General features: G+C 39.8%; 1 protein-coding gene across 2 annotated transcripts in view; it reads left to right on the top strand.

Annotated features, from left to right (window-relative positions):
• The first annotated feature begins 2881 nt into the window (after window positions 1–2881).
• tmem8b (transmembrane protein 8B) overlaps window positions 2882–16867 on the top strand; it is a 39902-nt gene continuing 25916 nt past the window's right edge. Inside the window, exons 1-5 of one of the 2 annotated variants that reach the window (XM_020652246.3) lie at window positions 2882–3986; window positions 8467–8656; window positions 9158–9365; window positions 13376–13509; window positions 14233–14501. In XM_020652246.3, coding sequence (XP_020507902.2) covers window positions 3902–3986; window positions 8467–8656; window positions 9158–9365; window positions 13376–13509; window positions 14233–14501 — 886 coding nt within the window. In that variant the 5' untranslated portion in view covers window positions 2882–3901. Of the gene's footprint in view, window positions 3987–8067; window positions 8219–8466; window positions 8657–9157; window positions 9366–13375; window positions 13510–14232; window positions 14502–16867 lie in introns of those variants that run through there. The other variant, XM_065948748.1, reaches the window with a different exon arrangement.

The following is a 16867-nucleotide window of genomic DNA, read 5'->3' as shown; positions in this document are numbered from 1 at the left end:
TTCACCAGCTGGCCACTCTTCACTCTTTCCTCTGCATGTCTCCCTCTTCAAATTTTGGGGCTTTTTCAGTTCAGCTCTTTAACCGAACATGTTGCACACAGACGGTATACGCTCACAGAGTATAGACCATCTGTGTTCACTCTGGTAACAAGTTACACTTTTTCCTCTGTAGGATTTAGGAGGGCCGAGGATTAGGAGCAGCAGTGGATTTGAATTTTTGAATGTCCTCGTATGAAGTTAAAATGCTTAACTGGAGCTCTTCATGCTGTTCTGTGTATGACCGTGCAGCTGGTGGAGAGCCTCACCTTAGGGAGAGCAGAAATAACTCTGTCCGTGATGTTCATGTTTGTGTGCACCACCCACACACACGCACACACACATCCTCCTACCACCCGTTTTTCAAACCGTTTGCGGGTTTTGCCTTCATCTTTTTCCTCCAAATGTCAACGTGGGAGGCATTACCAAAACTGCAGGAAGTCGTTTAAAAAGTTCACATTTCATTGAAGTAAGTGAAATCTCCCACAGATGCTGAGGTCTAATGATTTCTGAAAAGTTTTGCATGGTAAGAAAAGGCAAAGATGGAAATGCAACATGTTGATCAATCAGGTCTCTGTGATGAGTTACGCTTCAGCTCTCTCTCTCTTTTGTGAAACCTGATCCAGACTTTCTCTCTGACCAAGATTGCTCTTAATTGCTGTAATGATCACACTTTGGGCTGCTTCCAGGTCTCCTTTTTCACAGAGGGGTGAGCTTGTCCTTTTGTCTGGACAGAATATCTGGCAACCTTTCCATTTGATGTCAAGTATTTTTGGCTTTGAAGCGCTGCACACATTTCGACCTGGAGGACGACAGCCTTCCACTGCATTCACTGGATTAAAAGGTATTTGGAAAATGTTGCCAGACACACAGACACTCACATTAACAGCTGTGTGCAGCCAAACCGACTGTCTCTGACCCCTTAAGTGGAAGCAGAGATCCTATTAAAAAAAACAAAAACAAATCATTAATTCCACAATTAAAGGTGTAAAACCTGGCACAAAGAAGCCTTTTCCTGTCAGAAATATTCTTTCTTTGTCCATGTTGTGCCAGTGCTGTGCATCTCATTTGGAGACAGATTGTGTCTGCAGCTAAAAAGGACACAAGAGAAAGACACTGTGAAACTGCATTCTAGCTTAGCTGACTATTGCTGCCAGCAGAACACCATGGGTTGCTATGCGTGGGTCGTAGGATCAGGGGATCTGGCAATCTTTACAACTTTTAATAAAACTTCAACTGCTGCCAAGAGAATGTCAGCTATTCCCTTTGTTACAAAGACACAACAAAGGATGTATTTCAGGGAGACTTGCTGCATTGTTCCACATCCACTTAGAAAAAGACTGGAATGTAGTGCTCCACATATCTTACCAGGTAGGATTTTTACTTCCTTAGTCAACTACAACCACTATTATTTTTGACTGAACATTTCTGACATGCATACATATCTTACTGAAATGGATTTAACTCGATACGCCCTCTAGTTATAGCAAACAAATAACAAATCTTGAATAAGATTGTTATGCATCTTTAATGACAAGTGGAAGAGGCTTTTCTTTCTTCATTGTTTTCATTTTTCATGAAAACCTCCTGACTTATTCTGCAGCCAATGTTGCAGCTTTATGGCACAAACTACAGGCATATATGGTAAATTATCAGTGATCTTGTTTACTTGAAAAAACAGAAGAAGTGTATCGTGTCAGGTTTAAGATCAGCAACAAACTACCCTAATGTAAATTCACCCTGCTGATAATTCCTACCCCCCACCCCCGCCCCGCCCACACACACACATTATGTCTTCGTTTTAAGACAATGTTTCAGTTTAATGATTCATTAATGCCAAATAAATTATAGCCAACCTGACTCAGAAGCTCATTCACTCTCTGACAGATCTGCTTGGACAGTTATGACTCATGTTGAGCCTAAAAATAATCACCACTGAGAATTTGGGTCAGTCTTAATGTCCAGGACCTGGAGGGAAGTGGATTATTGGCTGATACAGAGATTTGTGCAAAATTCACTTTTTTCCCTCCCAAATGAGATTTCTGTCGCCTGCTGAACACGTTCAACGTCCTGTAGATATCTGCGGAGCAAAAAACCTGATGAAGCCATCGGCGAAACACGTTGTTTGTTTGAATATGAAGACTAAATAAGAGGAAGAAGTAATTCAGCCCTCTTGTGTGCGGAGGATCAACTTTTGTTGTTTCCTGCCATCAATGACTGACCGTGCTGTACACAGGGCATCCACTTCTGTACGAGTTCTCCTAAACACATGTTTGTGTGTTCATTCATTTCATCAAAAGGTTATTATGCTTTGCTTTTCAATTTGAAGTACGCTGAAAAAACAAAACGCAGGATTTTCATACTCGTGTAAAAATGTTCTTACGACGATGTAATCATCAGTCCATGGGGCAGTTAGCATTTTTAGGTTCCACAGACCACACTGCTGTGTGTTTAGAAATATGGGTGAGGGGGATAGAAGACAGCTGTGGTTCAAAGGTTGACCGGTTTGTCGATAGGAGGCAGAACTGGCTGTTCTTCTTTTCCACAAAACCAAGTATCTTACAAGACGTTGAACATTAAATTGCTCTTGATGAATGGTGGTCAATCAGGCACCTTGCATGGTAGCACACTTTGACCAGTGTGTGTGTGTGTGTTAGGGTGTGAATGAGTGAATAACAAATGAAGGTGAACGAAGCCATATATAAATATATATGTGCGGTGTATAATCATTATCGTTGACAAAATATTTCACATTTTTCCACCTCTGTGATCCCCAGTGGATGTGAATATTTAATATTTAATTCAGGTGAGAAAATACAAAAAAAAGGACCATGAAGCATTGTTCGAACAACAGATAGGGACACATTTCATGTTTAATTTGTACAACTGACTTTTTTTTAACACAGGTGATAAAGCAAGTTGTCCATTATTTGGAGCTGTTTGATCCCCGGCCCCTCAACTTTGCATGTCAAAGTGTCTGTGACGAGCGAGTTGATGAGCACTACTGGGCGAAAAGGTGTGTGCTGAAACAACATTTTATTGTTACCACCTTTTTAAAGCAGCATGTTCTTCTAGTAAACAATTTCTAAAGTAGGGCACACAAGAACAAAATATCACAAAACAAATAAACTGCAGACTCTGAGAGTTCACACAGAGGTCATGCATCATTTTCTGTTGCAGACTTGCCATGAGTCCCAACATCATGTTTATTAGCAGTTATCACACATTAGTACACAAGTGTAGAGAAACAGTGCGATATTCAAACTGTAAAAGAAAGCAATTCGAGGTTTATACAGCCTTGTGATAAAACAAAGAAAACGCTACATGATAGGAATCTTGGTGGAAGCACAAGTAGGTTATCAGTTTTGTAGCACATGAATCACACTGCAATGCAGATAAGCAGTACTATCTCTCTGTGCGCACATGTGTATCACAGATCAGATCAGATCATGTCAGATGCTCTTATTTCCCCCTGCATCTCTTCTGTCCCGGGTCCTGGTTCTGTCCCGGGGGGGAGGGGGGTTGGGGGGGGGGGTGCAGCTGCAGCCTCTGTGCGCGTGTCGTTTGGTGGCTCGGACCTCAAAGTGACGGAGCCTTGTGGTGCAATCTACGTGGTGCAGCGTCCGCGGACTGACAGGGCCGGGGGTCCAATGAAACCAGTCGACATATTGAGGTTGTCAAATCAAAGCCAAAGGGGAGGAGCTGCGTGGTCGTCGTCTAAATTACGTCATGCACAAACAGCTGGTTGTTGGCAAAGAAAAAAAAAAAAAAAAAAAAAAAATCCTGAAAAAATGTAGACCAGCACAACGACGGAGAACTACACCCGGGCTGGAGCCCCCTTCACTGAGGATTTTGTCTTTTAACGATGTGGCAGCTGGAGAGCCGGGTCTCAGGATGTAGCCCTCCGAGGCTCCTCTTGCTTGTTTACACCTCTGTGTGCGCGCTCGGAGGTGAGTTTTTTTTTCTTCCAATTCAGTGTGATTCACGGGGAGCTGTTCCTTTTTGTCGAGGTGCTGAAATCCTCCACTAGCAAGACGCGGCATCGAGTCCCGCAAACATACCCACAGCTGCTTCTGTGAACAGAAAACGTCTAGCTTCAGTTTACGTGACGCGCGGGGAAGGTTGCTGCTGATAATGGCAGGCAGAGCACTCTGTCAGATGCACCTTGTAGTGATGCTGAGGGGCTGATTGTGCCAACGAGGAAACCCGTGAGGCTGGGTGATCTCTCGATGCTGTTGCCCTTTGGTTGTTTGTGGATTTGTTTGTCGCTGTTTTACTTTTGTTCGAGAATGCAAAGACAAGTTGCTGTGATTCAAAATAGGACCAAATTAAAGGGAGAATGTTTGAGTTTACCTTTGTTGTGTTCTGTATTTGGTGTAGCTTAATTCAATACTGACTTTAACAAAAAAAATGATCATAATTCATTAAAAATGTTGTAACACTGAAGTGGAACCACAGACACCCTTTTGATATCAGCACCTTTTGTTCTAAAAATACAACCAAAAAGTAGGACATCTCTTTCTTTTACTCAACAGTTAATCAAGAAATTCCCATGTAGACTGACATTCGGAGTATTTTTCTTGTTTCCCATCCTCTGAGAAGCATTTGCTGCTTCAACACAGAGGCGTGAAAACATAAACCTCAGCCATCAATTGTGGGACAACAATGAATCTATACCTATATAGCACACGTTGTTCTGGCTGTGGTCACAGAGGAGCTTTAAGGTTTGCCTGAGGATGTTGCAGTCATGTCTCCTGACAGACTTGTTGCTGTCTTGCTACATCAGTCCTGGCAAATCTCTTAGACTTGGATGAAGTCAGTCAGATCAATTTCTCCCGCTAAGCTCTTATCTCTCACTTACTGGGGATGTTTTTGTAGTAAACATCACAATGAGGAGGAACAAAGTTATATTGATAAGAGGGAAATGTTGGTTTGAATGATTTTTTTTTTTCAGACAAAGGATTGTTTATTTGAATGACCATTTTCTGATTGATCAGCTGGAAGCCAGTTTCTCCACTCGAAGAAAGGAATGGTGCTCAATTTTGTATTGATTTGTTGGTATTTCACGTGACCGCTCTATTGTTGACCTCTTTGGATGAAGAAAGTCTATAATTTTCATGGCTGTGTGTTGGATGTGTTTTTATCCAGTTTGTGGTTGTGAACAGCATGAAGCCGATCATTCACAAGGAGTGGATTTGAAGGCCAGTTTGCGCTAAATGCTGCCTTTTCATCATTTTTTGTTAAACCCCCCTTTTTTTTTCTTTCACGTTTACATTATGTTAATAGAGCAGGGATTTAAAAAAACAGCATTTACCTACACTGTCCCCCTAAAAAAAAAAAAAAAAAAAAAGTATAAAGACGATCCGGTTAAGCATTGAATGCTGAATCTGTACTTGAGATGACAAAAAGCAGGATTATGTCTGTATTAAGCCTCTCACAGAGTAAAACAGTGGTTGGGAGGCGCTCATTGAAGAGATTACTGAATTCAGAGACATGCTGGAAGAGCCTGTAGTCATTCTGCAGCATTTATCTTTAAATTAAAATGTTTTTATTTAGCTGGCAGACAAACAAACAAGCATATTTAGATCATTAGGCGGACTTACACCTTCACAGTAACTCTAGTTAGCGTGTGAAGGCTAGATTCACACTGAGGCTTATGTGCTGTTTTTGTGGGTGCATTTTCTTTGCAGAATCTTTTCACAAATAGAGGGTTTGAAAATAGATGTGCAAGTTTATTATTCTAATTACTACGTGGTTTGTGTGTTTGAGTTTCTTTTCAGGTTGACAGCAACCTGAGACGTCAATGTGTTTGAAATCGAGTCTGTCAATTGATTCTAACTGTATTGATGTATACGTCTCTTATACATAACAAAACATTGATTATCAGTATGACTAAATCAGGGTTATTATCCCTGAATGTTGAGCATTTAAACTCTATTGACATTGTCTGAATTTCTGCATGCATGATCACCTACACATGTGTAGGAGGATAGATGATGCTGAAAAAATACTTAAGATAGTTCTAGTTTAACAAAACAGCTATTTAGAACATTTGTGTAAATATTTGTATTCAGCGCTTTCATGCAAAAAAAAATGTCTACTTGCAAACAGGTTGTCGCTGTGAGCGAGAGAGATTTTCCCTATTCTAAATATTTGAAGAATATCTGAATCTGGACGAGGTAAAACGATTAAGTAAATGAGCAAATATTTGGAAAACAAACCATTTTGAAGCAGGAATTTAGTTTTTTTTGTTTGTTTTTACTCCAAGTTATCGTATCATTATCCTAATTGGGGTCCTGATGAACTGATTTTATAACGCCAAGATGTTATTTATGATGGCTTACTTATTGGTAAGGTTACATTGCCTGGAGAATATATCCCAGACTGAGTTTGAATTGTGTTGTCACTATCTAATACCAGTCCTTTCTCCAGATCTTAGATTACATCTGCCCCTTCTTTGTTTCTTTATAATCAGATTCACAGAACACAGAAGCTCACTGCAGATAACAGCCGCGTTTGTGCCACCTCCATCTATTGAGTTATACCATTTCCGTCTATGGCATGTGAGCAGTTTCTCCCCAGTTAAACTATGCATGTAATACAAGAGGACCCTAAATGTAAGGAAAGGCACACACATGTCACAGATAGTTGGCCAGAGGAGGGCTGGGATGAGAGTGACATCAAGACTGGGAGCTTTGTGTTGGATCAGGCTTTAGCTCTTGACAGCAAGATTGCTTCATTCTTCTGACTTTCTGCCTCCTTATTCTGCGCCTTTAGTATTCAAGGTTGCTTCCATATAGGTGAGAGGCAGCGCAAGCTTTGAGGTGCTGGTAATAGCGTGTGGGGGGGGGAGAAGAGCAGAACAGAGCCATTTTTCTCTCTTTCCTGACACACACTGGATCACATTGCACATTCAAGAAAACCTTTTGGCTCTACGCATCCACGCCTCAGCACCCTTGTCACTGTAGAGGGTCAATTCTTTTTTTTTTGTCCATGTCATCATTGAAGTGAGAAGCAGAAGCAATAGCAATAAAAGAAGGTGTAAACAACAGCATTGGTGCAGTGAGTCCGCTTACTGTCTGGCTATAACTCTTAGATGAATTGGCTTCGTGCTGTTTTTAGGAGCACAGGCTGTTCATTGCATCCTAAAATCTGTTTTGGGACATTTTACTATTTTTGCACCATTTGTAGGCGAGATTAATGATCCCCTGAAAGACAACAGTGAAAGACATAGCCACAGGTATTCCGAGTACAGATGTTAGAAATGGCTTACAAGCAAAAAGGAGTGCTACAAATTGAAAACATTCTCAATGAGTGACACATCAAAGTGCTTCATTATTGCACCCATGCAATACTGCGGCCATCTTACTTATCAACTTGTTTGCAGTTGTGATAACACTTGTCTAACGGATTCAGTATGTTCCAGTGCAGCAATTATGTGACTCACGCAATTTCCCCCAGATTTTGCCCACCCGCTGGCTGCGCTCGGAGCCAGCCCGGCTCATGTAGGTAATATGGGAGATTACACCTGTCAAATGTTCTGCAGCTTTTATATGCAGAGCCTTTGGTGGATGTAATCCAAGGATTTGACATTATGCAGGACGCGAGTGAGACTGCATACATGCATGCATCACCCACAGCTGCTTTAGAAGGAGTTTTAAGTCTGTGATCACATAATTAGATGATCTAGCTCTTTACAAACAGTTGGCCGGGTTCAAGGAGAAGCTTGTCTTTATGGGTTTAAGATGGAGAGTCTGATGCATCTGTTCTGTTCCGAAGAACGACAGCGCTTAGAAACAGGAAAATGTTTGTACCCTGAATTTATCCTTTTTCAGGAAAAGTCTGCAAGAGGCCTGGCCATGCATTATTGTAAAGTTAGCAGAATTTTTATTCAATAAGAAGGTCAAAGATGTCAACACTTATTAAGACGAGTGGTATAGTATTTTGTACAGATAGTCATCGTTTCAAAAGTGGAAGAATAATTATGTCAACGACCTGAGTGTTCATCAGGTCACAACAACATCGTCATCTTGAAATATCAAAGTTTGAGATAACGAAGCTCTTATTTCTGGTGATAATAAGATAAGGTTGAGATGTTCGTGAAAACAAAACAATTGGCTGGTCGCTGTGCTAAGACAGGCCACAACGTGCTGCAACATGCTTCAAGAAGATGGTTCAAATGGTAAACATTATAATGCAACTGCTTAGCAGTATAATGTCAGCAGTGTACCCGTTAACTTATTGGCAATCTCTTACATCTAACGAAGATGCTTAAGATGAAAACACGATTCTTCAAATAACATAAAATCAGCACGTCCCCTAGAGCTTGTACAACATGTAGATGCAATTCCTATATGAGAATTTATTACATGATCCTTATACATAATAAGAAATAATTAAGAGCACTGCCTGCTTTTCTGTTCCCTGCAGATTGCCTTTTCGTGACTGAATACTTCACCCGCACGCCTCGTAAGCTGAATGCTTTCAACTCCTTTGCGAGTGTGGAACTGTTCCACTTCAATGTGCCTGATGACACCATGATGGCCGTATGGAACCTCATCACCTTCAAGGAGCAAGGCGGCACGTTTGGAGACAGCTGCCCGAACCGCAATGTGACTGTGTAAGACACCGAGCTGCCTTTTCCTGTTTGTTGAAGTTCCACTCCAGCTTCCGGTCTGCTCCCTTTGTCTCGTTAAAATCGATTGATAAGAATCATAATTCAGTTTACCTCTGGTGAACAGTGAGCAGTGTCAGCTTTTGCTTGCATCCTTGACATATGGAGCAACTTGCTGTTTTCAAACACATTAGCATCCATCATGTAGCTTTGAATTCATCCCGTCTATTTTTTATCATACAGGAGAGCTGGTGTGCCTGTGATGTTGTGATTAACACTGACACGAATATCACATTCAAATGTGGAGAGCTGGATATGATTATCAATGTTTCAAATTTGAATTTTTCATATATGAATTAGAACAAGCCATCTGTGCTGTGTGTGTGTGTGTGTGTGTGTGTGTGTGTGTGTGTGTGTGTGTGTGTGTCTCATAATTTAGCAGATGCCACTGTTGTTGATGAAAATATTAGGTCTTACAGGGATGTATTTGTAATCTGTGATGAACAGGTACTTCAGGTCCGGGGCTCCTCCAGTAATAAATCCTCTTTACACCCGCTTCCCTCTGGATACGGTTGTCCCAGGATCCTTTGCAGTGACTCTCACTTGGACTCTGCCAAACCGTACAACAGGAGCATTCAATGTTACCAGCCCGCTCCCTGGAGACTGGTTCCTAGCCGCACATTTACCCAAGGACGAAGGCAAGATCTCAGTCAAGGTAAACCTGAACAGTCATAACCGTAGCCTACTATCGTTTTGGAAATAGAATCTGAAAGTTTGTATTTGATTCAAACATCAGTCGTTTAGTGTTTTTTTTTCACGCTGTGCTCACAAAGATCAGCTCATATACAAACAGTGTTCACTATGTAAACCTCCTGAAGGTACCTCCATGCTTCAATAGTGGAATGTTGGATACTGCAGACAGGTTGTGCATGTTGCTGACGAGATGTGGCTATAAACACATGCACAAGTTGTACAAACAAATGCACTGGAGTAATCATAGAACAAACAAGAACACAGAGATAACAGAACTATCTTTAACTTGGATCTGGGTTAACAAACTTTAGCAACAGACTCTGCTGCAGAGCTAACATGCAGAGAGGTAGAAAAGTGCCCCAGAGACATCATACACACAACTCCCTGTGCTATAGCTCAAATGACAAACATTATACAGCATGGCTCACAGCTCTTGGATGCTACAGAAAATGATTTTAGCTTTATGTTAACATGCCTAACATCAGCATGCCAAAATGCTCTCATTGAAAATTAAATCAGGTTGAGTGTTTATAATGTTAGTCGCGTATGTTTGCATGCCAACTGCATAAAATGCATGGCACCTCTTTGATGCTGTAGGAAAAGCGCTGAACTAAATTCAAACATCAGCATGTTAACATGTTCTCAATGTAAATTCAAGCAGGTACAATGTTTGCTAACAGTACACCTCAGGATGCTGGGAATGTAACACTTTGCAGATATTCGGTTGTAAACCAAACAAATTAGTGGTTGAATAAACATAATAAAATCATGACGTGAAAAGCTTTAATGTCACAGTTTCATGGCTATTCATTCAATACTGATCATATTATCACACTTAAAACCACATGTTAACATGATAGTGGTGCTTAATATACAGTCACTATTATGTGGGCACATTGTGCAGGAGCTATGCTTACCAAATTGACATGCAATGGGCTAATCTATCTGATTATTATAAGATTTATTATCAGACAAGTTAAGTATATGGTGACAAAAACGGTGTTAGAAAAAAAAGTAATTCAGGATTTCTTTTCTTCACAATCCACCCAGTAGCTGTTGAAATGTGTGGACACAAAGAGATGGACTGACAATCACTGTAGACCATCTTTTTCTTGACTAGAGCATGAGCTACATGTAGGATGAACATCTCACCCAGCCTGAGCTGTTTAAAGCAGCAAATGAAAAGCTTTGATCTCAGCTTTGTTATACATCATTCTGTAAAAGAGGCTAGTTAAACAGAATTATTCGTGTGAACGTGTTATGTAATGTATCTTAAATGAGATCTACAGCCAACACATTTTCTTCATGGTTACTTAACTGAAAAATGATGTAAGTATCTGCTGGGATTAGTATTCCACTTTGTGCTGCAGAGCTCAAAGAGGCAGAACAGAGTCACCGAGTTTTTCTTCATCTCATCACGTTTTCCTGTTTGGCCACATAAACACCTGCTGATTTCCATTTCAGGCAATTTGTATGTCGCTGGCATGGTGTTCAGTTGTGCTTCCTTTGTGATTTCCTCTGGCTGGCAAAGGTGCAGCTGGAATTCACAACAATCAAAAACATCATCAGAAGTTGCTATCAAAATTGCATGTACAAAAAAAAAATGGGTTTGTGATGGCAGCACTGGGAATAAAAGCTGCCTTTGCTAAACTGTGACATGCCTCAAATGACACACTGTAAAGATGGAAATAACATACCTATTCCAAATTATGCTTCCTGAAGCAATTCTCCAGCAGCCAAGATGTGATGTTTTCATTTCAGAGAGGAAACACGGGGAGGAAGGAGTGCAAGCAAAACAGGGAGAATGCACACTGCATTTATAAAAACCTCAAATCAAAAGCTGATCCAAGCACACAGGATTTAGAAGAGGCTTTTTACTTCATATTTCTTTGAAAAATCCCCATAGTGCAATCAAGAAACACTACATGGTTCTCTTCACTTCACAAAAATGTATTCATTTAAATGAATCCTTCTATATGAACATATTTCTACATCTACTACTACAACTATGAATTCTTTGACATGTTTACCTCTTTGTGGTTTCTCAATGTTTAGGATATTGTTTTGTTTTTATAATTAACTCTTTTTTAATCTCATTATGTTTTAGGAAGACAAAAAGCAACATTTTACATGCGGATCATGCTCAATCACTTGCTTGTAGTAACTAGTTGCATCTTAAATTTAAATTCAATGCATATTCATAAAGAGCTTAGATGAAGTGAGGTCATTGATTGGACGTATATATATTGAAGTTAAATATATCACACGTTTACCAATCCAAACAAACGTCTTTGTGCTTCTGGACTAAGATGTTACAACTTCATCAGTGTCCATTAAGTAAACTTATATCCAATTTAAGAGACTGTCATTTAAGGCTGTGGTAGCATATTTATAAAGCAAGGGTTGTGGGAATTTAGTGGGAAAGTTAAAACTACCGTAAGGAGGTTATGCTGTATGCTGATTTTGGCGCCCCCTCTGGACACTCTTTATTTCTTAGCTGCTCTTGTCTTGTACATACAAGTATTGTTTTTTGTGTGGAAAATGTCATCCTGCTTCCTTTTAATAGGCAAACATATCGCTTACCATGGATCTTTGATGTGGAAAATGTAAAAAAAATCAAATAAAAAGACGCTGTGTTGGCATCGTCTTGTATACTGCGTTTTTTGACAACAACCCCGTTGCAGAGCTTAAAAGCATTGAAAATATCCACATAGAAACTACAATTTTCCTCCAGACGGCATCTTTTGCATTTGAAGGTCAAATAAAGACATTTCAGTCGGTTTTATAACTAAAATAAAATGACAACAAGTGAGCTTAATAAATACATGCTAACAATCATATACAATCTTATATAATATTTGCCAAAATCCATGAGAGCTAAAAAATAAATGTGTATTCTCTTAAACCTCACTTATCACAGATGCTCTTTTGTAAAGCGTCTCGAGATGACACTTGTTATGAATTGCCGCTATACAAATAAGTGATTGATTGACTTAATATAACAAAATCTATCACTTCTAATTACTGACTCAAAGATGGCTATAGAGTTCAACAAAGCTGGATATAAGCTCTCAAAGGTTGTGCATATAGCAGCACTATTGCAATGGATTGTTCAGGTGGAACTAATAAAGGAGAAACTTATTGTAAACCCCAGAGTTTTCCTTAAAATTTCATTTTCTCAGGGCGTCACTGAAGGAGCTTAAATAAAGCAATTAGTCAGAGTTTCTATTCGGGAGGTGAAGTGCAGCCTAAATAGATTTTTTAGAGGCTTCAACTTCCTGCCAAGACTAAAAATGTAAGGGAAGTACATTCATTCTTATATTTAAAGCATTTGAATGTCATCAAAATCTGTCTGCAGTTATAATTTAAAAATATTGGCCTTCAAAATCCCATATTGGCTGCACGTTAATTAAAACCCATTTTGCTCTACAATGACACATGTGCAGGTCAGACTGACAGGCTGTAATAAATCAAAGGGTCACCTCGGCGGCTCCCCGACTAATGCCACATGTCACGGTAATTGTGACTCAAGCAGGGTGGGTTGCAGACTGCTTGACAGAAATGAAGGACCTCATTTGGCATTCACACCTGTCCTTTTGAATGAAGCGCAAGAAGGGCCCCGGTTTCTTTCTAAAACAAATTTTACAGCAGATCATGCACATCAACAATTCACGGCTCGTGCCTCTCGGTCGTTCCGTCGGCTCGGCTCATCTCACAGAGTAATGCACATCAAGCATTAATGGTTCAGAACAACACGAGTGAAATAGCGGTTGCATGTTACGCTGTGTGGCAGTCAATGTGAGGACAGAGTGATATTAATCCAGCAGGGCGACAGGCTTTACGCACACAGGCCATTAGGGATTTTTCAGCCAGTCTGCATGATATCTAATCTCTTCCTTACCGGCTTTTAAGAAACATTGCTGAGTTAACCACTTAAACACCATCTGAACCCCTGCTGTGTTACTTGTGCAGGGTCTGTCTGAAGAATGCCAGTATCTGTTCCAGCCTCAGCTCATCGTCCAGAAGCTGATTGGGATTTCGGTGCTTTATCCAGGATACTTCATCGACCAGATGATCCCTGCCCATAACAGATCTGCACTTTATAAGTAAATCTTTCAAATGAGTTTCCAAATCCACAAGTGAGGGTGGGGCAGGCTTTGACATTACACTCTTTTTTTTGTGCACTTTCTGAAAGAGAAATACACTTTAATTTCTACATCCCCAGCCCACCCACTCATCTGCCTCTCAGGTTATGATTTTCATACAGTCTTCTTTATGAGCTAACCGCAGATTTGTGTGTGAAGTGTGCTTCTAGTCTGATCTCTTTCCTCTTCTCGAAAAGTCACGACGGTATTGTAAACAAGAGCGTTATGAAATGCTCAAGGTTTATATTTATTTTTCTCATGATCTTTTGAAAGTGTCTGCATAGGAAATGATGTGAATGGCATCGAAATGTCAGTTTATTAGCCTTGTGTATGTATATCATTAAATACTTTTCAATGGTTTTTGCATCATAACAAAAGTTTGTGTAAGCACAGTTTTCTAGAAGTTTATAAGAGCAATAACATGAATTAACAGTTTTAACATTAATTATGAAGTTATGAAGGACATTGCTTTTTCTAAAGTGCTCTTACTGTTTGTATCTAATAATCATTTATAAAACTAGAAAAACACTAATGAACATTACCTTTAAATGTTTTATCTATCAGATATATTGCACAACTTATGCTGATATAATAACTTGCTTAAACATGCTTCTCTGTGTGTGTTTTTATCTGGGTGTTTGTGCGTGTGTGTGTGTGTGTGTGTGTGTGTGTGTGCTTGTGCAGAGTGTTCATCCCTAATTATATATCCAAGGTGAAGGTTCAGCTGGTAAACTGCAGCACCAGGAACAAGAGTAGTGAGAGTTGTCCCGTGGTGCTGAAGATAAGAGCGCGGGCGCCTCCTGTGCATAACTCAAGTGCCCTCGACTGCAGGGAGTGGAACCCATGTGAATTAGACACCCTTGTTCCTGCCTGGGAGCAATGGTACTACATCTTGGTGGAGAGATATCTCAGTAACTCCAACGTCTACTTCCGCATCGGGGTGCAGATCACAGGTGAGTTTGTTTTACAGGCAGAGTGTGATGTATACTTACTCTAACTGGTAAAGCAGGCTTTCCTGATCTAACGCTGCAAATGGCTTCATCTTGTATCAGAAAATATGAACAAAAACACAATCTTCAAATCTTCAATCTTTTAATATGACATTAAGAGTCTGGCCAGGCAGCTAGTGGCCTTTTATCATTTGTTCTTCATCTTAGTTGTTTTGTGGAAGTACATTTTATGAATTATATGATGGATGGATGGATGGATGGATAAGCTTTATTGTCCCCTGACGGAAATTTGTCTTGGACAACAGAGCCACACAAGACTGCAACAATAGACACACGAGTAGAAACAATCAAAACAGTATATATATAAAAAAAGAACAACTGTAGCAATTGAGTCTGTGAAATTATTGAAAGATTTCAAAATGACTGAAGAATGAAATATAGTTAAATGTAACAACAAAGTGTGATAATAGAAGAATAACTGAAGTATGAAATATCTCATTTAAGTTTGATAACATAAGCTAACCACCAATGGCACATGGTCATCAAGCAAGCTGTCTATTAGATGCAAGAATTCACAAAAAGTGGCCTCTGATAGCATCATGACTAACAATCAATGAATCAATTACAACCGCTGTATGTCCCATCTCCGGGTCCAAATTACAAAAGGTACTGTGCTTTAGACATCACAGCACCGGGGTGATAAAAAAAGAGTTGGCGGCTTCGTGCAAGATGGCATAGATCCATGTGGCAAAGGCTAAATCATTCATTTGTGGCAAATGCAACATAATACTCTGGATTGCTGTTTGATTATATGCACAGTGTATTTGAACCTGTGTAGGTTATTTCATTGGCACTTTGTCTTATTTGGGCATGTTTAGGGTGAGAGAAGGGTCGGCTAAACATTTTGACTATTAACCAAACAAGTTGCAAGTTGTGGATTGAAAAGTAATTTTGAGATATCAAAATCAACACAGAGATGTTGGGAGGAAGATAATAACACTCCTTATCGGTTTACCTTACATCTGCAAGTCTCTAAATAATGGTAGACTAAATCATTAAAGTGTACTTGATCTCTGCCTTTTTACTTTATGCTACTGTTAACCAATTTAAGTTTTTTTTTTAAATAATCCAACAATTTATACAATTTTTTAACGTAACAGCAGGACATCAGGGCTTAGCGCTATATTTTTCATTACACTGCAGTTTTTCATACTGTGATGTGCAATCGGTTTTCTTAGATGACATTGTTTGACAAAATTAGAAAATTAAGTAGAATCATTTAATGATTTAATTATAGGTAATGGTTTTTTTTCTTCATTTTCTGCTTTCCTGGCGATTTTCAAGGAAATCGTAATAATGCTTTTCACTACAGGGTTCTTGTTTCCAGCGATGTTCATAATTTGTCTTCTTGCTGCTTTTGATGTGTAATTTTAGATGACACAAGGGTGTCTTTTATAAACCGGAGGACTCAAAAATTAGGCCAAACAACAGCTCAGAGTAAATCTCTGCAGCACTTCGCATCCAATATTTGAAAATCAATCACACCGGCAAAGTATAAAGGATTTTGGTTTTCAAATTGCACAGGTGCTCTCAGAAAATGAGTCATTCTTTGTATAATGTTGTCCTTGTATCAAAGCAAACATTTTAAATTGTCTTTTTATCCAATCCAAGACTCTTATGTTTCTTATGGATATGCGGGGCAGAAATTGTATTTTGGCCGTGTTGCGATAGGAGAAGGGAGGCCAGACGCTGCCAGCCCATTTAGACGCTTGTACATAAAAAAGCAGAGTCCAAACTGAGGCGATGCGTTCAGGGTCTCCTCGGAGAGCTGGTGATGCCACGCTTAAGTGCTGCATGCTGCTTGGAGGTTGTGGAGAGCTGAGATATTCTTTATGCCCACTCCACAGGGAGGGCTCACAAATCTGCGGGAAGTCTACTCCCATGTAGCGATCCCCCTCCTTCTGTTGGACACTATACAGTGCACTTTGTCACTATGGCAACACAGACTAATTATGCACACTATCTTCCCTGCCTGCCAGGCAGATCTTCCTTGACCTTTTCTGGATTTAAATTGAAGAACACCTCAGGTTCAGGGACCATCTGGTGTCCTAACCTTCTCAAGCTTTCTTTCTCTTATTGGCTATTGTTATTATGCACTGTCTCAGATAAAGGTTTCTTCAATTGAATTTGATCTAATTTACAGGTATCACAGTAGCAGGCGAGACAGGAAGTGGGGAAACTAGGTTGCACTTTATTATTTATTATTGTTGTCTAATAGTATTTTCACAGCAGGTGTCTTGCCCTAAATAGATCACTGGGCATCAAAGAGACTGTACGTGTCATGCTGTATATAAAAGCAAACTAACTCT

Source organism: Labrus bergylta, chromosome 2, assembly GCF_963930695.1.
Source record: "Labrus bergylta chromosome 2, fLabBer1.1, whole genome shotgun sequence".
Classification (NCBI taxonomy): Eukaryota; Metazoa; Chordata; class Actinopteri; order Labriformes; family Labridae; genus Labrus; species Labrus bergylta.
The sequence above is the reverse complement of the archived record's forward strand: the minus strand, read 5'-3'. Positions and strand labels throughout refer to the sequence as shown.